The sequence below is a fragment of the Lutra lutra genome, chromosome 4 (genome assembly GCF_902655055.1).
Source record: "Lutra lutra chromosome 4, mLutLut1.2, whole genome shotgun sequence".
NCBI lineage: Eukaryota > Metazoa > Chordata > Mammalia > Carnivora > Mustelidae > Lutra > Lutra lutra.
Window position 1 is genome coordinate 91,344,247 of NC_062281.1, and position 22,203 is coordinate 91,366,449.

The following is a 22,203-nucleotide window of genomic DNA, read 5'->3' on the forward strand; positions in this document are numbered from 1 at the left end:
TTCTTATTTTTCCCCTTTTAAGACAGTGCGATCCTTCCACCCTACATTCTCCACCCCAGCCCTGATGGAGCAGGTATTCTATAGGATAGGTCTCCAGTTTCCTACCTTAATCTGTGTTCGTTTTATTGGGAGTTACAAGGTTTAATAAAAAGTTTTTCCCCCATACTGGATTCTATCTACAAAATAAAAAGATTATATCAAAACTTTTTTTTTTTTTTTTTTTTTTTTAAAAGATTCAGTCTCTGTATGGAGTGGGGATGGTGTGAAACTTGGTGCTGTACAGGGCCTAGAGGGAAGCACTCTTTGGCTCAGTTTCTTCTCAAGAGAGACTAAAGCTCCCAGACCAATAAAATAAAAGTTAGCAATGTCTTCGTATTGTGTATTTGGGAAGTGATAACAGAAGTAGAAGAAATGGAGCTGGTTCCGAATGGTCTCCTTTCTAAACAGTCACACATCCAGGATTCCAGCCACATTTGTCTTTCCCATGAAGGCACTTTGGAGAGGACGGTCTCTGAGTTACTCAGACACCAGTGACTCTAGACTCTGGGTCATCTTTCTCCAGTCAGTGCCCTAGACACAGATGGGACGACGGCATTGGAAGCCCTTCCCAGCCTGGAATCACCTGCACCCCAGATTTTTCTAATTTCTTTTTCCCCTCCAGGCCCTTCAACTGCAGATTCAGTGAGTCACACAGGCACTCCTGTCTCTTTCACTTTGTCAAATACCCAGCTTGCAAATCTCAGGGTGTTTTGGCCCTGTACTTAAATAGCTTAACAAAATACTATGACGTCTTCATGGAGACTTTCTCCATGCCACCGCCCTTCACTGGCTACGTGGGTTAGGGGCGGTAGGAAAGGAACGGAAGCTGGCTGATGGTGACCAGAGCGAGGTAGGGGTGGGGAGGACGATGGCCTCTTTCTGTGCTTATAACTGGATCTGTGACTCATCTAGTGAGTCACTCAGCTCCGCCCCCCCCCTCCAGCTGCCCCTCCCAGCAGCCTTCACTCTTGGCACAGACCTGCAACCAGACCAGGATCCTGAAAATGGAAAAATCTGATATAGCCCCATGCTTCTGCATCCTTCCTTCCATCCACTTAAAACCTCTGCTGGTGTGGGGGATACGGAGAGGCGGTCCTCCCATTAGCCCTCAGCTGCTTCCCCTTTTCATCCCCCTGCTCATCCAAGTCAACTTTTTTCTGGCTTCCACCCCCCTCATTCCCCTGATTTTTTTTTCCCCCTCTAGATTCCTCTGCTGCTGCTATACCTCAAAATATGAAGAATAGAATGAGGCTCTTGAAGGGTGGTGGGGAGGAGGAAAATGGGGAATGGGATTTTAAAATTGTGGAACACAGCTCTTCCTATGGCAAGAGACCTTGGGAAGTATTTCTTCCCTTAAGAGATTGAGGACCATGGAAAGTAGGTGGGGTTGGGGGTGCTTGGGAGCTTTTAGGACTTCTAGATTAAGGCTTCTGGGCCACCTTCCTAGCAGGTGTATGCCTCTTTGTTCCAAGTTAACTTCCTGTGTCCCAATATCTTCACTATTTCCACAGTAGCAGCCAAGACCGGGAACTTTTACAGCTGAGGCCGGAAGGGTGTGTGCTAAGGGGAGAGTTGAGTGTACTTTGGAAAACTGGGGCCCCCACCTAGGGTCTGCTGCCTCTGTACAGACTCAAACATCAATAAAACAGCAGCTCATTAACCCTTATTTTGTATTGCATTTCCTGTCTTTTTCTGCATCTAAATGCAAACTTTAGCCTTCTACCCAGGCGCCATTAACTGCAGTTCCTTTATTTCCCTCCTAGGGTCCTCCCCACCCACCTCTGCTCCTCTGGTTGCAGGAGGATGGGGCTGTTGAACTGATAGAGGTTTTCAGCCCTCAGTTTTGCAGGTCCAGAACATGAATCATTAATTTGGAGATCTGATGTCTGGGTTGGAGGGAGGGATCATGTACCTGGAGTGGGCTCTGGTTTCCCACACGGGTGTGTGTGTGTGTGTGTGTGTGTGTGTGTGTGTGTGTGTGTGTTTTGGAGTAAGATCTCTTCCTTGGGCTTCCCTCTACTCCCAGAACTTGCACATACCCTCCTGTACTTGTCTGTGACCAAGAGATATTTCCATTTCTCTCCCGTGTTCTCAGGGCACCCTCCACACGAGGTATGTTTCATGCTCCCCGGAGAACCATATACAACATGCTTTAACTCTTCTCCCTCATTTCTTGGGCCTCCCCAGGCAAAAAATCCCCTGAGTCCCAATTCCCTACTACTTCTAACAGGTGTGTCAGGGGAGGCAGCAAGGAAGCCCGAACTGCTTTTGCATTCCTCCCACTGCACCACCCCCTTCAAGAAGACACACAAAAAAAGAAGCCCAAATTACTCCGGGTTAATACTCGGTATTACTGCTCCCCTCAAATACTTTGCAGTGCTTGTGAACAGAAAGAGCATAGGATCCAGGGTTGGGGAAAGAATCTGGGTTTTTTCCCCCCAGTTATCCATTTTTTCCTCACCTTTTCCAGGCTCCTCCACTTTTCCAAAACTGTGTGTATTCCCCTTTAAGGGGCTGGGCATCTCTCCCGCCCTCTCCAGAGTCGACTGAAGTTTCCGAGGAGCCTCCTCTAGCTGGGTTGGACACACCTTTCAAAAGACCCCTAATCGTGCTCCGTGTACCTCAAACGCTCCTTTCCCTGGTGCTGTCCCCTGCCCCTCTCCCTGACTTCCCTCTTCTCAACTACAAGATTCAGCCTACCCCTAAGGGGTTTGAGCATCTTCAAGGTCTCCCACCCTTCACTGCTCCGTCCCCGGATGGAGCCAGAGAAATGTGGTGGGGGGGTCGGGGCCAGAGTTTCAACATCGCCCCCCAGAAGGCGGAGCCAGACATGGGGGTAAGGAGGGGAGACTTGGGCTTGGGAGGGAAGGGCACCATGGGCAGGACGGTGTGAATGAGGAGGATATGGAGATAAAAGAGGAGCTAGGAAAGGAGCTAGAAGAGGAGGAGGGTGTGTCCCATATCAACTTTGCTTGACGGATCTTGGTAGGTCTTTTTCACAGTCTCAAGTTCATTGTCTCATTATCCATTAACCAGCCCCTCCCTTTACTGTCTGCCAACTGGGTCCTAAACTCCTCACAACCGCTGATCTCAGTTTCCCCTGAGTCTGAGTGTAGGCCTCCAACCGTGGCTGCTGAGGTAATCCCGGATCTCAGGACTGGAGAGGCCTGGGGATTAACCCTACACCCTTCACAGCGATCTGGACCAAAATCTGTCCAGAGGACTGGGATGCTGGAGTCCAGGAGTTGTCAGCTTGGCCGTCAGCTGGCCACGGGATGCCTCCCAGGTAATAACTTCCTTTCCAATACTTCCAATCTCCAAAGACTCTTCCAGATTTCATCCTGCTCAAACTTTGCTTCAAACCTCACCAAAGATACCTCTGTATTCCTCTACTTGCTCAAAGTGCTTCTGGCTGAGGCTTGCTCTCTTCTCTGTCAGAGTTGGCTAGGAGTGTGGACCTTGACGGTCCTGACTCTGTTACTCCCTTTCCTCATTTATTTATTTAAGAGTTATTTGAGTTCCCTACTCTGTGCCAGGCACTGCTCTAAGCTCTAGAGTAAAAGAATACAAATGACCTCCTCCTAAGCTTTTGTTCTAGTGGAGTTAGGGGAGGATCTTAATCTTCCTTCTTTACAGCCTTCTGTCTCAGAGGAATAGGTGTATACCAGTGTGGGTGACACTGGGAATAGTCATAACCTGGCTTCCCCCCTTCCCATGTAGGGGAGCAGATCCTAGCATGGGCCCCAGGGGTAAGAAAGGGGCTGGAACCTGAATTGCCTGGAACCCTGATCTGCACCAACTTGAGGGTCACCTTCCAGCCCTGTGGATGGCAACGGAGTCAGGTGAGATGGTTAGGCCAGTGGAAAGCACAGTTAGTGAGAAATGGATTGGTGAGTCTAGGAGGATTTAGATAAGTGAGACAGGGAGACTTATGTTTAAGGGGTTGTCTCTAGGGAGGTTAGGGATTGCCAAGGTAGGATAATGAGCAAGATTTCAGATGTCTTTAGCATCAGTCATGTGCTTCCTCTAGGAGACTCCCCTGAGCAGTGAATATGATTTTGTCCTGGTCAACATTGGGCGATTAGAGGCTGGTGAGTGGGGGGATGTGGGGTGTGAGGTGTTGGTGAAGGGGCTTACTGGGGGCTCACCCTTCCTCATCCTTCCTCTATTCTCAGAGGGCAGCAGGGATGGAGTGGGATGGGCTGGAAGACTTCCTTGTAGAGGGACCCTGATCCATGGCTACACTGCTTTCTAACTCTTGATTTCAGTGAGTGGATTGTCCAGAGTCCAGCTCCTCCGTCCAGGGTCCCCACTTAAATTTATCCCTGAGGAGATTCTCATTCATGGCCGAGACTTCCGGCTGCTCAGAGTTGCTTTTGAGGCTGGAGGACTAGAGCCTCAGGCCTTTCAGGTAAGCCTTCAACCCAAAGACTCCTCCTCCCCTTAGAACCTTGGGATCATTTCCTTGGCATTCCTATTACTCCCCTATCTCCTAGGACCCCTCTCATCATTCTATCTGCTTCTCTCCTCAAGGAGAGGCTAAAAGGCTAGGATAGAGGATACTGTAATGAGAGTAAGGGGCCTGAATTCTAGCCCAGCACTGCCAATTAGGAGGATTATGACAGCTTCTTCCTTTGAAAAACAGGATGAGATTGTTTCAGAAATTCCTCCCAGAATTGACATTCCATGATCCTGAGGTTCTGGATGTGTTCTCCTAAACCTAGTCCCCACCACTTGTGGAAGCTCCCTTCCTTGGGACGGTATTCTCTGTTCCCTATTGGTGGCAAAGACAGTTGAGCAACACATGGGACCAATGTCCTCCTCTTCACTTCTTCAGTCTGAGACAAAAGGCTGGGATGCCCTTTCCTCCACAGGTGACCATGGCCATTGTCCGAGCCAGAGCTCAGAGCAGTCAAGCCCAACAGTATGCAGGGATATCCCTGAGCAAGGCTGGTGAGTGAGGGTGCTTTAGAGTAGGGAAAGGGTAAAGAATCGGGAAGAGCAGAGGCTGGCTGAGGACAGTAGAGCTGAGAAGCTCTCTCTGGTTCCTCTTCCCTCTTTTCTGTGCTTCACTCCTTTCCTAGGCCAGAGTTCAGGGTCCAGAAAACCACCTATCCCCCTCTTGGAGACATCAGAAGACTGGGAGACTGAGCGGAAAAAGCAGGGGGCCAAGGGCTGGAGAGTCAGCACTGTCAATGAGAGGTTCGACGTAGCCACCAGGTGATCCCCCAGTCCACCCCAACTGCTGCTGCCCTCCCAATCTTCCCATAGTTCTCAGATCCTCTAAAGCTAGGACTGCCCACAAACCCTAGCCTCTTACGAGATCCATAAAGCTATCCTCCTTACTGCCTAGATCTCTAAACCTGGGGTCCCTTGAAATAATTCCCTCCTGAGCAACTTCCTTGTAATGACAGGTCTGCATTATAATGAGCTCATTGAGCCAAGCTGTGACTATAACTCTCAATTCCATAGCCTCCCCCGTTACTTCTGGGTCCCGAAGCGAACTCTGGACAGTGAGGTCAGGAGAACATTTGGCCACTTCCATCAGGGCCGTGGACCGGTCAGTGTGGGGACCAGGGTGATGGTGGGGATTAGATGGTTATGGGAGGTCAGAGGGGGTCGTTGTAGAGGGAGGTCAGGATGGGTGCGGGATAGGGTGGGGCTAAGAGTTTCTTCCATGGTGATCCTAACCTCCCACCATCTGCAGCGCCTGTCCTGGCATCACCCTGGGGGCAGTGATCTTCTCCGCTGTGGTGGCTTCTATACAGCCAGCGACCCTAACAAAGAGGATATCAGGTGAGGGAAGGTTTGATGAGCAGAAGCAAGCGTTGGAGGTTTTGGACACACTTGTTCCTTTACCTTGTGACTTCTTCCTCTCCAGAGCAGTGGAGTCAATGCTCCAGGCTGGGCATTCAGATGTTGTGCTGGTGGACGCTGTGGATGAACTGCCTAGTCTTACAGATGTTCAGCTTGCCCACTTGAAGCTGAGGGCCCTCTGCCTGCCTGGTGAGATGACCTCTGACCCCTACCCCCACCCCTAGGTCTGCTCACCCTAACCTGGTTTACCCTTTTGCCTGTCACAGTATGAGTAACCCTTCAGGCCAAAGATCCACAGTTTTCTATTCAACTCCCATCTCCCACAGACTCACTGATTTCTTGTCTTCCTATCCCTAGTATATTTTTTTTAACAGCTTTATTGAGATACAATTTACAGACCATAAAATCCAGCCTTCACCCATCTTAAGTGTTCAGTGAATTTTATTACATTTACGTGGTTGTACAACTGTCCCCACAATTTAATTGTAGTAGCCTTATGACCATTTATAGTTACTGTTTATTTCTATCCCCAGTCCTGAGTAACCCTTACCCAACTTATTCTTAAACCTCAGGCTGCAGACCCTGAATCATAAATTCTGAGTTCTCCAGATCTCTTTGTCCTTCTGACCCCTTTCCTCTCTCTCAGATTCATCTGCAGCTGAGGAGAAATGGCTCTCGGCCTTGGAAGGAACACGATGGCTGGATTACGTCAGGTACACCTGCATTTTCCAGCCACAATTTATATAATTCAACCTACCCCAACTTTCTGTTAACTTGAATTCCTAAATGGCCTTCCATTAGCTTTTTTGATTTCCCAAGAAGACTCTTATTTGCTGCTCCTTAGAAGAACGGGCAGAATTTTGGAGTCTGCCTCTTTTCCATCCCATGACCTATCACTCCTTTCTTCCAGGCTTACCATTCTTCCCTCCTCTTCCTCATCTGCCCCCTCAGGTCTTGTCTTCGAAAGGCCAGTGACATCTCAGTCTTAGTGACATCCAGGGTTCGCTCTGTAATACTCCAAGGTGAGTTTCTTGGGTTAACCTATTCCATGCCTTCCTTTTTCCTTTACCCACCCAACTGGGAGGAAGATCTTTAAGTCTTCCTTGTCCCCAGCTAGCACTACAATTCTCCTCTCCTGTCATTAGGAACTACCCATGGGCCTTAACTCATCCTTCAGTGCTACCCTGCCTCCCAGTAGCAGTAGTATTACTACTAGCTGTAGTGTTACTACAGCTTGTGGTCCCTAATAGCAGGGTTCTTTACCTACTGTTCCTGTCCTTCCATCAGTAGATGGTGACTGGGTTGGGGTGGGAAGGACAATGAGGAGGCTGGTTTGAGATTTATGATTCTGCCTCCTACACTGAAGCTGGGTATTGCTATCTAGGTGGAGTCTATGAACTGAATCATTCAAGGTCTTTATTTTCTCTTCACTTCTATTTGCCCTCTCAATCCTCCCTAACCCACACTTTTCTCCTCTGTGTCCCTCTCTTCTTCTTACCACATTTCCTTTTCTCATGTTCTTCTGCCCTAGTTTCTTGGCCCCTCCTTCTTTGTCCTCTCCCTCTTTGTCACCCAGAGCGCAGTGATCGTGATTTCAATGGCCTCCTCTCTTCACTCGTCCAGCTGCTTTCAGCCCCTGGAGCCCGAACACTGCTTGGCTTCCAATCACTAGTGCAGCGAGAGTGGGTGGCAGCTGGACATCCCTTCCTGACCCGACTTGGAGTAACTGGAGCCAGTGAAGAGGTAAGATCATTTGGGGAGGGTACTGGGGGGAGATTATTACTAAAGGTGTAAGGGAATGAGAAAACTATATAGTATAATCCACTGGAAGTAAAATTGGGTTAGAAAGATCCTGAGATTAGGTTGAGCTTGAAGGGAGACCTAGATGAATGAGGCACCACAACCCCCTAGTACCCTCAATCTAGGTTTCCATTCCCTGACCTTAGTGGCCCTGTTGGCTGTGTCCCTTGTCCCCCATCATTTTGTCATCCTCCCCCTTTAGGTGTCATCCTCCCCCTACAATCCCTTCTAACCTCTCACTTACCCTCTTCTCAGGCTCCAGTGTTTCTTCTCTTCCTTGATTGTGTCTGGCAGCTCCTCCAGCAGTTTCCAGCTGAGTTTGAATTCTCAGAGTTTTTCCTTCTTGCTCTTCACGACAGTGCCAGAGTTCCTGACACTCTCACATTCTTGAGAAATACTCCCTGGGAGCGCAGAAAGCAGAGCGGACAGGTCAGTCAGTGACTTCCATTTTTGAGCTGTCTTTTCTTCTTCTTGAGAAATACCCTCTGTTTAGTCTTGATTTATGGAAAGTGAAATCTGGGGGGAGGGGGGGCGGAGTTGGTGCTCATTCTTCATGACTTGACTTTCACCTCACATCTGATTTCCCAGAGGAAGAGGAGAGCTTTTTATGATTTCTCTCCAGACTTGGGAAAAGGATTACTTTTTGCTTAACCATCCGTTTTCTTGTTTTCTCTGTCCAGTTCAACTCCTATACACAAATCTGTACCCCAGGGTACTCCCAACCCCTTGCTGGGAACTCGGTTAACCCACAGCTGTCCGTCTGGGACTGGGATTTACGTTACAGCAGTGAACAGATACTACAATTCCATAATCCTGGCTATGACCCGGAATACTGCCCAGATTCCTGGCTCCCTAGACAGCAGGTGAGGTGTCTACACTTCCTAGGTTCCCTTGACTTTCTCACAGACTCGTCCTACTAGGTAGGGAGAAGTGGAAAGACATGGTGTCTGAGTTCCCCAGGAAAAGCTTCCCTACACTTCTGTAGCTGTCAGAGTCCCTGACTGTCCCCAGGTAGGCAGAAATCCTAGAATAGCACAGAGGGGGTCCTTCTTGTCCTCATCTTTTTCTATCTCTGACACACATTTTTTTAAAAGATTTATTTATTTTAGAGAGAAAGCATGTGAATGCCAGCGGTGGTCGGGTTGGGGAGAAGGTAGAGGGAGAGAGAATCTCAAGTAGACTCCCCATTGAGCACCTGCAGAACGCGATGTGGGTCTGGATTTCACAACCCTGAGATCATGACCTGTGCTGAAATCAAGAGTTGGATGCTTAACTGACTGAGCCACCTGGTAACCCCTTTCTTACACACATTTTATAAGTTTCCCTTAAGTTGACTTTAATCAGACCTGAGGCCTAGTTTGAGGCCTAATGAGGAGAGTAGATAAAGAGTTCTCAGGGGGGTGTCTGGTAGGTTGATCACTAATGCGGTGTGAGCAGGCGGCAGCTAGATATTCCTTCCTGACCCAGTTTGGTGGAAGTGGGGTAATCTGGTTTCTAGGTTGCCAGTTGATTTCTCTTTTCCCTTTAGCCAAGCTTCCTGGTTCCTGGACCCCCCAGTTCTGTGTGGCTCTTCTCCAGAGGGGCCCTGACCCCCATGAATCAGCTCTGTCCTTGGCGGGACAGCCCCTCCCTACTGGGTGTCTCTTCTCGTTGGCTCCCTCGACCTGCTATCTCCTCTGAAAGCCTGGCTGATCAGGAGTGGGGGCTCCCCTCACACTGGGGAGCTTGCCCTTTACCCCCGGGGTTGCTGCTGCCTGGATATCTGGGACCCCAGATCAGGCTGTGGAGACGCTGCTACCTGAGGGGAAGGCCTGAGATCCAGGTGAGGAGGGAAGACAGGGATAGGGATTAGGAGTGGGAGAAGGGGCTTGACTGCTAAACCAAATGTTCTGGGAGAAACCAGGTGTGTCCAGGAGCTGGAAAACCAAGGGACTTGGGAGGATTGAGGTTGAAGTACCATTCTTGTTGGTATCAGAGTAGACAGGTTTGGGATTATGTGTGTATGTATGGGAAAGACTGCTTGTGGTTCAGATCAAATAGAACCTAGGGCATAGTTGGAGGGGGAAAGAGAATTAAAGATGCCAGAGGTGATGCGAACTAGACTTATCACAGGGATCACTTTGTAATATATAAAAAGATCAACTTTTTGTATAAAAATTGCATAAAAGTACAATTTTATAAAAGTATAATTTTACAAAATTTTACAAAAGTATGAAGAAATCACTAGGATGTGCACCTGAAACAGGATACTGTATGTCAATTGTAATAGTAATAATAATAATAATAATAAAAAGATGGCAGAAGTAATGGACAGCTCTCATAGAAACAGGCAACTAAAACTATAATAATATTCCTCTCCGCCTCTCTTCACCCCAGAAAGGCCTCTCAGCTCCCACAATCTCTGGCCTCCAGGATGAACTATCCCATCTTCAGGAACTTTTAAGGAAATGGACACCAAGAGTATCTCCTGAGGATCATTCCAAGAAAAGAGATTCACATACCATTCTCTCCCAATCCCGTTGAAATTGCTGTCTTTTGTATGGGTCTGGCGAAGGGTGGTCTGGGGTGAGGGAGGGTTCTTTTTAATTCTCCAATTTTTATTATCTGGTCTTGCTGTCTCAGCTTTTGACACTCCAGCCCTCAACAAGCTCATTGATCAACTTTCCATTGCAGATGGGTGGTGCTAACCTCCCAACTCTTGCCCTGTCCTGTTTTGTTGCTCAAGAGGTTTCTTAGGATTTGAGGAATTAAGAAACAAAAGCAATCCTGAATACGATTAACTTTGTTTTTTTCAAGGCAATTTTATCCCTTTGGATATCCAGCTGTTAAATGTGAGATGAGAGATGCTGTTTGTCAGTTCTAAAAAGATGGCCTATAGAACTCATTCTCACTTCCTCCTGCTGCTTAATCCCAGTTTGTTTCTTCCCTTTCTTTCCTATGGGTATGTCGTGTGTATGGGAGGCACCCTGTCTCTGACAACTGTATATTTTGTAGTGACATTTCTATTTAAGGAGTTCATTAAAGCACAGTTATTTATACATGTTGCTGGCATTATCTCTTGTGTCTGAATAAAAGATCCTAGGTAAGAAACTGCTGGGTATAAACCAGGAGAGGATGCGACCCACCACATTATTCTTAAGGAAATACGGGGATAGGCCAGGCGAAGTCCACATGCATCTTTTTAGATCAGCAAAGAGCATACCGTCTGAGACGTTGGTTGCTGGGCCCGGGGTGTTCTGGCGGTTGAAACTGAGGCCTCTGGGCTCCAATATCAACCACCCCTCGGCTTTTATCACACTTCCTCTGAGTCTCAGATTTCCATCACCCCTCATGCAATAGGACTAGGTGAGCTTGGACATGAACCCAGCTCAGACGTTCCGCAATCCTCTCCCCTGGGGAAAAACGAAACACCTCATGCCCAGGGTCTGTTGAGGCCGCCGCTTCCTACAGACTGCGGGCCAGAGTGGAGGGCTGCCTCCATGCCCTAAGGTAGCCGAATCCTTGAGCTGGAGGAAGGGGAGGTTTCCAGAGCACACCCTTCTCCGGGGAACAGAAAGAAGGATCTTTTGCCAACACAGTATTTTTTAAAAAGTAAAGTTTCGTTGTTTTAGCTGTCGAATTTACATTTTTGGGAGAACAGTGGTCCTTTAACGTCTAGCATTGCCTTAAGAGGGTCTGGGCATTTCCAGTCCGCCTTCCTCGCTCTAATCCGCCGCAGCAGCGACTCTGAACAAAACCAGGGACAAGAATAGCCTGCCGCACAAATCGCGTAGTCCCCGCGGTTCCTAAGATGGCCGCGGCCGCTTCCGGCTCCTCCTCCGTTACGGCCCCGCCCGCCGCCCTCAAGACCGCCTTCGCCCCGGAAGTGGAAGTAGTGACTAAGGTCAGGGGGTGGGATCGCTGCCTGGAGACGGCGGGAGCTCTTTCGCCATGGCGGCCGGGCCCATCTCCGAGCGGAACCAGGGTGATTGGAGGGGACTAGCCGGGAATGGGCCTAGGGGAGCTGGGAGGCCTCGACTAGGGCCAGCAGTGTTTCCGCCGGGATTGGGAGATCGGCTCCCCCCGGAGGGCGGGAGACCGGCTCTCGTGCCTTCCGGGGGCGGGGAGTCGGGTGCAGACTGAGGCCTGTAGGTGTGATGCTCTATCCAATTCTTTCTGCCTTCCCTTTAAAAAAACAAAAACAAACGAGCAAACAAAAACCAGAAACAAAGCAATTCACAGAGAATTTGCAGCAGAACCTTCAGGTGGACTTAAGGTTCTCTAGTTTTAGAATGAGGGAGGTGTAAGGGCTTAATCTTTCTTTTTCTTTTTTTTTTTGCTTTTACACCCCATGTGCACTCCCAATTCCCCCGCCTGTCACCTCTTTTTTCCTGTCATTGTCTCATCCTTCCCCTAATCTGCTCCTGTCTTCTAGATGCCACTGTCTATGTCGGGGGCCTGGACGAGAAGGTTAGCGAACCGCTGCTGTGGGAGCTATTTCTCCAGGCAGGGCCGGTAGTCAACACCCACATGCCAAAGGATAGAGTCACAGGTCAGCACCAAGGTGAGTACATGACAAGAGGAATGTTTACCTGTTGCCAGACAGACTACCCCTGGAGGGTTCCAGCAGTTTTCATATCTGTTTTGGAATAAATCACCCGCAGATTCTTCTCTTTAAGGGTAGCTCACAGTTTGCTTCTGGGACCATTCCCAGTTGAAGTGAGGTGATTATTTCATGTTCTTTGTGCTTTGGGAGGTGAATGAGTTATACCCTATTTTGAATCACTTCACTTAAGTTGTTAATCTCCACCCTTCTACTTCCCAGGTTATGGCTTTGTGGAATTCTTGAGTGAGGAAGATGCTGACTATGCCATTAAGATCATGAACATGATCAAACTCTATGGGAAACCAATACGGGTGAACAAGGCATCAGCTCACAACAAGAACCTGGACGTGGGGGCCAACATTTTCATTGGCAATCTGGACCCGGAGATTGATGAGAAGCTGCTTTATGATACTTTCAGCGCCTTTGGGGTCATCTTACAAACCCCGAAGATTATGCGGGACCCTGACACAGGCAACTCCAAAGGTTATGCCTTTATTAATTTTGCCTCATTTGATGCTTCGGATGCAGCTATTGAGGCTATGAATGGGCAGTATCTCTGTAACCGCCCTATCACTGTGTCCTATGCCTTCAAGAAGGACTCCAAGGGTGAGCGCCATGGCTCAGCAGCTGAACGACTTCTGGCAGCCCAGAACCCACTCTCCCAGGCTGACCGTCCTCATCAGCTGTTTGCAGATGCACCCCCTCCGCCCTCAGCCCCCAATCCTGTGGTATCATCATTGGGGTCTGGGCTTCCTCCTCCAGGTAAAGCTTTTATTCAGAATATTTTTGTCTTGGGTTTGGGGTGTGGTGAGGGTGGGGCAGGAGGAAGGAAAAAGAACAGATAAAGGGGGACGTGGGGTCAGTAGATGATGAGAAAAGGAGTGAGGGGTGACAGTTGTGGTGGGGAAGAAAGTTGTTCAGAGTTGTCTAGTATTGCTTCTGATTTTTGAGGGCTGGGAGGAAGGGAAAAGAGCTTATCCTGCCTAAAGAGGCTGCATTGAACAGGCTCTCTGAAGACATTCTCTCCTTACTTTCATTAACTCTTCTTCCATTTCCTCTGTAGGCATGCCTCCTCCTGGGTCCTTCCCACCCCCAGTGCCGCCTCCTGGAGCCCTTCCACCTGGGATACCCCCAGCCATGCCGCCACCACCTATGCCTCCTGGGGCTGGAGGGCATGGCCCACCATCAGCAGGAACTCCAGGGGCTGGACATCCTGGACATGGACACTCACATCCTCACCCATTCCCACCGGGTGGGATGCCCCATCCAGGTGGGTTTTCTTTGCTGGGGAAGGGAGGGAGGAGCCTGGTGGAGGAGCTCTATTGCTGCTTATGGTGCTGCCCTTGTTGCTCAGCAATAATAGTAATAGTTCCAGAGCTCTACTTTTCTTCAGACATTAGTTTATAAAAACATACAAAATACTGCTCTCTGTTTACTTTAACAGCTACCACTCTGTCTCCATTTCTTATTTAAACTTATCCAAAGAGTATAACTACTTGCTTTTTTTCCCCTTTAACTTTTACTAATTTCTCTCCTCTGACTTCTACCCCAAAGCAGTAACCTGATTGCCAGATCTAGGGGGTGCTTTCATTCCTTATCTGATTTGCCGTTTGGTGTACGTGAAACTGGGCACGTCATCCTTTTTGAAAATCTTGTTCCTTGGTTTTTCTGCAGTCTTCATTTATGTCTGATTCCTTAATCTTAGCCACCTTAATAGGCTTTTCTCTCTCTCCATCTAGCTAGGTTTTTGTATTTAGTTCTCTTTTCCACATAGGGCCATTACTTGTACACTGATGCCTCCAAGATACGTATCCCTGGTCCTTGACCTTAAGTCAACGACTGCCTGACAGACAGCTCCACTGTTCTACCCTCCCCTTCAAACCTGTTCTTCCTCTAGTACTCTGTTTTCAGATGCTTAATTCAGAAATCTGGAAACTATTTTTAACTACTTCCTATCACCCCACTGTAGATACCAAATCTTACTAATATTTCTGGCATTGGCTCCCACTGCCAGTGCCCTCGTTCAGGCCCCCTCGTACTTGTATTATTTCACACCTAATTTATTATAGTAATTTTCTAACGTTTTGCCTCCAGTTTCTCTTATCTTTGATCCACTTTAGCACAGAGTTATTTTTCTAAAACACAGACATTTACACACCCTTGCTCAAGATTCTTCTGTTGCTCCCTTTGAACTACACAGAGTAAAACCCACACTTGTCACCATAGCATTCTAGGCTTTTCGTGATCAGTGCCTGCCAGTTACTCCCCTGACTACATGCTGCTCTTTATTCCTGAGTTACTGGTTTTCCCTGAACATACTAGCTGTTTGATGCCCCTGTGAATTATACATGCTAATGTTTCCTGCCTGGGTTATTCTAGTCTACTCTTGTCCACTTGAAAAATTCTTACTCATTCTTTAGAATTAGATCTTTGCTTGGACAGGGTCACTGCTACCTTCCCAAATCCTGTCAGTGGAATAATCACTCGACTTGTTACAGACTTCCGCAGCACTGTTAGAGCGTCTAAATCGTGGAAGGAACGAGTGGAGTGGGTGACCGTTGATTGGGGGTAGTTGACTTATTTGTACCCTTGGAATGGGGTTGAGGATAAAGGCACTTCATACCAGCCTTCTCTTCGGGACGTCCTGATGTGACTTCGTTCTCAATTTTATTCTCTTCCTTTCTCCATCTTCTGTGCTCTCTGTATTCCTTTTGTCTCCTTTCTCTTTGTGTCTGTTTTGTTCTCACAGGGATGTCTCAGATGCAGCTGGCCCACCATGGCCCTCATGGCTTAGGACACCCCCATGCTGGGCCTCCAGGCTCTGGGGGGCAGCCACCACCTCGACCACCACCTGGAATGCCTCATCCCGGACCTCCTCCAATGGGCATGCCCCCTCGAGGGCCTCCGTTCGGATCTCCCATGGGTGAGTAGGCTCTAGCCACCTCCCTCATCCTTGAGTATCAGAGTCCTACAACTCCCTTGTCACAGCCCTGTCCCCTGCCCTTTCTTTTATTTGCATTTCTGCTCATGGTCTCCCTGTCAGTGTTCTCTCTGCGTTCACCCCACATCAACACTTCCTATTTCTTGCCTTGACTGACTTTTCTTTTCCTTTGTGCAGGTCACCCAGGTCCTATGCCTCCACATGGGATGCGTGGACCTCCTCCGCTGATGCCTCCTCATGGATACACTGGGCCTCCACGACCTCCACCCTACGGCTACCAGCGGGGGCCCCTCCCTCCACCCCGGCCCACCCCCCGTCCTCCAGTTCCCCCTCGTGGCCCACTTCGAGGCCCTCTTCCGCAATAATTTTTCATTGTCTTGCCTCCTGTTCTATCTTCCCAATATCTTCTCAATTCCTTGGACCAATCAGAGTTGCTGTAGCTCCCTAGGGCTAAGGCACTAATCCTTCTCAGGCCTTTTTTTTTCCTTAGGTGTAATTTTTTTTTTTTAAACAGGAGGTTTTATTTTTTTTTTCTATGTTGGTCCTAAGTGTTTTGCAAATGCACAGAGAAAATAAACTCCTTGTTTATGCTTCGTGCTATTTTCCTTGGCAGAGTAACTTTCTCTCTTTTCTCTAGGAAGTATGTTGGGAGAAGAATGGTAAGGTACGAGTGGGGGTGCTTACCACATTTTTAAAAGGCTCCGTTTAGTTTATAAGCTGAGACCCAGTAGCCATGACGCGAGGACAGACGTGAAGTTCCTGGGGATAGTGCTGGCAAAAATACGAGGTAACGTGCGAAAAGCCACCCATCCCAGCACTGTATGTAATGACATTAGGCTGGAAGCAACTTTTCTATCGGTAGTAAGGAACTGGTTGAATAAACTGGTAAATCTGTGTAGCAGCAGCAGAGAGGAGTGAGGAAAGGCTACGTGGTGTTTTGGAAAGCTCTCTAGCATACATCAGGTGAAGAAAGTACCAGAACAGAAAGTGTAGTATGCCACCACATCTAAGAAGTGGTATGTGATCTATACATTTATTTATATTTTATTTTTTAAAAGACTTTATTTATTTGTGAGAGAGAGAGAGAGTGAGTGAGAGAGAGTACCAAGCAGGGGGAGCAGCAGAGGGAGAGGGAGAAGCGGGCTCCCTGCTGAGCAGGGAGCCAGATGTGGGGCTGGACCCCAGGACCCCAGGACTGCGACACAAGCTGAAGGCAGGCGCTTAACCAACTGAGCAACCCAGGTTCCCCCATTTGTTTGTATTTTAAAAACATAAAAATGAATGGAAATTGATCCCACAGCAGGGGTGGGGGGGGAATGATATGGAAGGAAGCCAGATTTCTTTGAGCATACTGTGTTAAACTCAGTTTCCTTTGACACCATATAAATAAGTGTCTTACATAATTGCAAAACCGTTGAAATTGGGACTGTAGGAACTCAGTAAACCTTCACTTTCTTACATTGTCTACCTTTAGACATCATAAATAAGGGATTTGGGTTTATCCCTATTTTTTTCTCCCCAGTCCTTCCAGACCTGACTTCCATCCCATTTAAATCTGTGCTCAAAGACTTTCAGTAATTAGACCAAATCCAAAGGCCTTCTTTCTGTTCTTTGCTGCATTTAATCCCCTGATATCGCACCCTTCCTAAAGCTCTTTTTCTGGTTTACGTGATCATGAACTTTCCTGAAGTCTAGGTAGAAAAAGGTGAGCTTTTTTGTTCTCTTGCACCGTTCTCGTTCACGTGACCTGGTGGCGACGCGACCTCCGCTGGTGCCTTCTGAGTAATGCACAGACAAGCAAGGCAGTTCTGTTCTGCTCTTTACCAAGGGAGTAGGCTGACGCATGAGATTGTTATGAAACAAAATATTTTGAGAGCATGAGAAAGGGTATCTAACAGAGCATGAAAGTCCAAGAAAATTCCTGGGAAAAAAGTGATATATTTGCATGTAATCTTAAAGGAAGGGCAGAAGTTTCCCAGGTGAAGAAGGGAAAGCTCATTCCAGATGGATGGAATATTCCTGAGTGGAAGCAGAGATTGCTGAATGGCACAACAGAAAACGCACTGGATTCAGTGTTGGAACTAGCCGGAGGGGCTCCCACGAATCGGTGCTTCTCTGTCCTTTCTCACATGGCAGAGAACCATTTGAAACAGCGCACTGACAGAGAAGGCAGCTTCGGGCCAGAAGCTATTATTGGCTCAGGGATTCTTGCTCTCAGGCCCTGTTTAGCAGCCCAACATGCTGAGGGAATTCCCATGTGAGCACCCCTGTCACGCACACAGGTTGCAGGAAGTTGCTCTCCATGAGTGGAAGCCACAGTGGGGATTTAAGCAAGGGAGGGACAGATTTGCATTTTAGAAACGAGGTAGTTTTGAGGGAGATGACTGGGGGCAAGGTGCCAAGCTGGGCATTTGGCAATAATTTGGGTGAGAGACGATGTCCTAAACGAGGGCTGTAAAAGGAGCCGGGATGCAGAGGAAGGGATACACGGGGGAGGTATTTTAAAAGGCAAAGTAGCAGGATGAGGTGTTAGAATGGGTATTGTGAAATGACAGGGAGAGCGGAATCAGGATGAGGGTATGCAGCAGGAAGAATTTTGGGGAGCGAGATGGAAATGGTAAGTTCAGTTTCAGGTATGTTGACTTTGAGGTGAATGGACCTTTGAGGTGAGTGGGGTCATCTAGAGGACAGCTGTCAAAAGCTTGAGGAAGATCCGGCATGATTATTTCACACTGTGGATGACTAAGGATACCAGGCTTCTAAATCCCAGTGGGATAAATTGACCTCTTCATTTCAAATAGAGCTTTGCTACACAATTGCTTTGCTGTGGCCAGAAGCTGAGGTCCTGGATGCCCTGGGAACCCGGCACAGCTAGCAGCTGGCTCCTGGCCCCAGGCTCCCCAGGCTGGCACTCCAGCAGCCGCAGGTGGTGGGAGGCTTTGTCTCAGCCTCTGCGTCCTTTCTGCCTCCACGGCATCTGTCAAATGAACCGACTTCTAACTGATCATCCACGAGGACGTCAATGACGGTTACCCTCGTGCTGATGATTACTAGCTTGTTTTTTTGTTTTTTTTTTTTAAAGATTTTGTCAGAGAGAGAGAGGGATAGCGAGCACAGGCAGACAGAGTGGCAGGCAGAGGCAGAGGGAGAAGCAGGCTCCCCGCCAAGCAAGGAGCCCGATGTGGGACTCGATCCCAGGACGCTGGGATCATGACCTGAGCCGAAGGCAGCTGCTTAACCAACTGAGCCACCCAGGCGTCCCACCAGCTTGTTTTTTCATATAAACTCCTGTGTGGCATTTTCAGCTGTTACCTGATAGATGGCATTTGGATAAATTCACCACCCTCACAGAGTGAATTCGTGCCTTTGCTGAATTCCCTGCTTCCCTCTTTGGAACCACTGTTTCCTCAGGCGCTCACTCTCAGAATCTCTGCGCTTTCATTCAGTTAGTGCTAATTTTGGAGTGCCTCCTCCAGTCATTGAGTTTAACTACCCACCCCCTACCATTACAGATGCCAGTGCTCAGCGGTTCTCTGTGCGGAACCAGTGTTCCTACATTTCCTTACTTCACTCCACACATCTGTTACTCATCAAACCAGGGTTTTTCAACAATTTTTTTTTATTGCCCCCTCCCCACCACTCCCACCAGGAGACATTGTTTTCAAATTGGTCTCCACCCCCCTGCATGAAATTTCTTTAATTCATTTTTTTAAAGATTTTATTTATTTATTTGACAGAGAGAGATCACAAATACGCAGAGAGGCAGGCAGAGAGAGAGAGGAGGAAGCAGGCTCCCTGCCAAGCAGAGAGCCCGATGCGGGACTTGATCCCAGGACCCTGAGATCATGACCTGAGCCAAAGGCAGCAGCTCAACCCACTGAGCCACCCAGGCACTCCTGCATGAAATTTTAATATCACAGATAAGCTGTGTATCTGTTTATGTACTAGGGCCCTTTTCGGGGGAACACAAACCATTGTTATATCTAAGATTCCTGCTGCCCAAACCAGTTTTTGACCCCTTGGGGTCAATTGAGAATGTATGCATGCTCTAGACCCTGGGTCCTTAATATTTTGTGGGCCACAGGCAGTCCTTTGAGAATATAACAAAAACTATGGACCCTACCCAAGAAAAATACGTATTTGCATATATATCCAATACCCTGAAGCAAAAATTCCATAAGATTCATGGATCCCAATCTAAGTATCCCTGTATGACACTGAACCCTTAAGGAATCTCATTTTATTAATCTGTCCCCCGAGAATATTGAAAGGTACCTGGCCTATACAATAATAATCGTAAAAATAATAACAGCTAATATTTACTGAACTCTTACTAATATGTCAGGTACTATCCCAAGTGTTTTATCTGCATTATCTCCGTTAACCTCATAACAATCCCCTGAGTTAGGTTTTGTTATTACCCCCATTTGAAGATCAGGGAACTAACTGATATTAAGTTACTTGACCACGGTCACATGCTAAGAAGTGGGAAATGCAGTAATTGAACCAAGATCTGCCCCAGCCCTAGAGCCACTTCCGTAGTCATATTATATTACGTTTATTGACTACTTGCTGAATGAATGAATCTTTTCCTTTGGTACTTAGCAGTTTTTTTTTTTTTTAAGATTATTTATTTATTTATTCATGAGAGAGAGAGAGAGAGGCAGAGGCAGAGGGAGAGGGAGAAGCAGGCTCCCCGCGAAGCAGGATCCTGACCTGAGTCGAAGGCAGACGCTTAACCGACTGAGCCACCCAGGCACCCACTTACACTCTTCTTATAAGACATTCCCTTTTAACCGGTTTATAAACTCCTAAAGGATGGGGAGCTCTTTTTGTGCTTTTAGCATCTGTCCTGGAACTTTCTGGTATCTTAGAGGTGCTGTCATTGACCCTGTTTTGTCCCTCTACTCTCCCCATCCTGACAATCTCATGTACTTAGAGTGTGGTGGGGAGAAGACTGACGGAATGCGGGGGGGTTGCTAATGTGAAGGAGCCAATTTGTAGGTAAGTGGGCAAAGAAACTATACCAGGAAGCTTTATATAAGGCAGTGGTTAAAAACCCTGGGAAGCTCTAAGACCCAGAACAACGAAGCCAGACACCTAGATACTGTATGAATCTACATCTATGAGACTCTAGAAAAGACAGATCTAATGTATGGTCACCAAAAGGGGATCAGTGGTTGCCAGGGATGGGGATATGGACTGCAGAGGGTATTTGGGGGGAATAAAGGAAAAGTTCTTTATCTTGATCAAGGGGGCACTTACATGGGTGCAGACTTTTGTTAAAACCCATTGAACTGGGGCGCCTGGGTGGCTCAGTGGGTTAAGCCGCTGCCTTTGGCTCAGGTCATGATCCCAGGTCCTGGGTTCGAGCCCCGCGTCGGGCTTTCTGCTCAGCAGGGAGCCTGCTTCCTCCTCTCTCTGCCTGCCTCTCTGCTTACTTGTGATTTCTCTCTGTCAAATAAATAAATAAAATCTTTAAAAAAAAAAACCCATTGAACTGTATGCTTTAGGTGGGTGCATTTTGAAAGCATTTAGGGCTCTGAGTCAATATTGCCTGGGTTCTGATCCTCGTTTTGCCACTTCTGAGTTGTGTGATTAAGGTCAAGTTGCTTAGCCATTCAGGGCCTCAATCTCATCACCTGTAAATGGTGATTATCTCATAGGGTTAATGGGGAGGTGGGGTGAGTTCATCAATGTTAAGTGGTCAGAAAATTGCCCATGTCAGGCTCTAACAAGGTTAACCATCATTACCACATACCCACTCACCACCTCCTGGGCCATAGTCTTGTTTCCCCCACCTAAGACAAGCCGTTGTGGAAAAGAGACTAAAAATGGGGCAACTCTCAGTAGGCAATTAACTTATATTCCATCAGATTCTTTTTTTTTTTTAAGGTTTTATTTATTTATTTATTTATTTATTTATTTATTTATTTATTTATCAGAGCGAGAGCACAAGCAGGCAGAGTGGCAGGGAGAAGCAGAGGGAGAAGCAGGCTCCCTGCTGAGCAAGGAGCCCAATGTGGGACTGGGATTGTGACCTGAGCTGAAGGCAGACGCTTAACCGGCTGAGCCACCCACGCACCCCATCAAACAAATTCTTTATCTATTAGTTCAACACCTATCAATGGCACTAAAGGTAATAGTCTTTAACTTATGTTGAATGTTCTTTCATTACATGTTTACTTGATGGATACTGGGGTATAGCCAGCCAGTAAATACGCCAGATGAGGTCCTTGCTTCCTTAGAACCAACAATCTACGTAGGAGAAGACAAAACACTTAAAAAGTAAATAAAGAAAAATAATAATTTTAGAGAGGGATATCTTGTAAGAAAAAACAATAAAGCAGGGTGATAGGATAGTGACTGTGGAGTTGAGAGGGCCATCTGAAGAGGTGACTTTTGAGTGGAGACCTGAATGATGCGGCAAAGATCTGGGAGAAGGGAGTTTTAGCGGCAGGACCCCCAAGTGCCAGGGTCCTCTGCTGTGTCTGCACTGGGCATGTTGGTGGCACAGCAGGGAGATCAGTGAGGCTGAAGCAGAGATATGAGGAAGAGGTTGGAGAGGCAACCCTCTTTTGAGTTTGAGGCCATGATTAGGAGTTTGGATTTAATTCTTAGTACAGTAGGAAGCCATTGGAGGATTTAAAGAGAGGGGAGTGGTAAAATCTCATTAAAATTTTCTTGGGGCACCTGGGTGGCTCAGTGGGTTAAAGCTTCTGCCTTCGGCTCAGGTCATGATCCCAGGGTCCTGGGATCAAGCCCCACATTGGGTTCTCTGCTCAGCAGGGAGCCTGCTTCCACTTCTCTCTCTGCCTGCCTCTCTGCCTACTTGTGATCTCTGTCAAATAAATAAATAAAATCTTTTTAAAAAAATTAAAAAAAAAACTTTCTCTAAAAATTGCAGGTTAACATATTCAGAAAAACACATTGGTTTTAAGTGAATTTTTACATATGTAATTACCCCTTTAACCACTGTTTAGATCAAGATGTTAGTACATTTCCAGCCCCCAGAGGGTTC

The 22,203-nt window shown here is 47.5% G+C and overlaps 2 protein-coding genes across 2 annotated transcripts; both read left to right on the forward strand.

Annotated features, from left to right (window-relative positions):
• The first annotated feature begins 356 nt into the window (after positions 1–356).
• On the forward strand, positions 357–10,694 carry MTMR11 (myotubularin related protein 11). Its single transcript, XM_047724126.1, is given in 18 exon segments — positions 357–2,875; positions 3,076–3,325; positions 3,760–3,881; positions 4,070–4,130; positions 4,308–4,450; positions 4,914–4,992; positions 5,124–5,259; positions 5,512–5,599; positions 5,747–5,835; positions 5,921–6,045; positions 6,503–6,569; positions 6,808–6,878; positions 7,433–7,599; positions 7,912–8,085; positions 8,337–8,519; positions 9,185–9,478; positions 10,033–10,164; positions 10,166–10,694. Coding segments are annotated over 18 exon segments (2,307 nt in total). The 5' UTR covers positions 357–2,809; the 3' UTR covers positions 10,226–10,694.
• An 804-nt stretch (positions 10,695–11,498) lies between these two features.
• Positions 11,499–15,782, forward strand: SF3B4 (splicing factor 3b subunit 4). Its single transcript, XM_047724127.1, has 6 exons — positions 11,499–11,620; positions 12,071–12,199; positions 12,461–13,003; positions 13,305–13,511; positions 14,991–15,164; positions 15,360–15,782. The coding sequence occupies exons 1-6, from the start codon at positions 11,587–11,589 to the stop codon at positions 15,545–15,547; spliced, it is 1,275 nt and encodes a 424-aa protein (XP_047580083.1). The 5' UTR covers positions 11,499–11,586; the 3' UTR covers positions 15,548–15,782.
• The last annotated feature ends 6,421 nt before the right edge of the window (positions 15,783–22,203 follow it).

What these genes read in the sequence shown, in the direction of transcription:
- SF3B4 (XM_047724127.1), top strand. Translation starts at nt 11,587, where the DNA reads ATGGCGGCCGGGCCCATCTCCGAGCGGAACCAGG. An exon ending in GTCTGGGCTTCCTCCTCCAG is followed by an intron (nt 13,004 to 13,304) that starts GTAAAGCTTTTA and finishes TTTCCTCTGTAG; the next exon opens with GCATGCCTCCTCCTGGGTCC. An exon ending in GGGTGGGATGCCCCATCCAG is followed by an intron (nt 13,512 to 14,990) that starts GTGGGTTTTCTT and finishes TTGTTCTCACAG; the next exon opens with GGATGTCTCAGATGCAGCTG.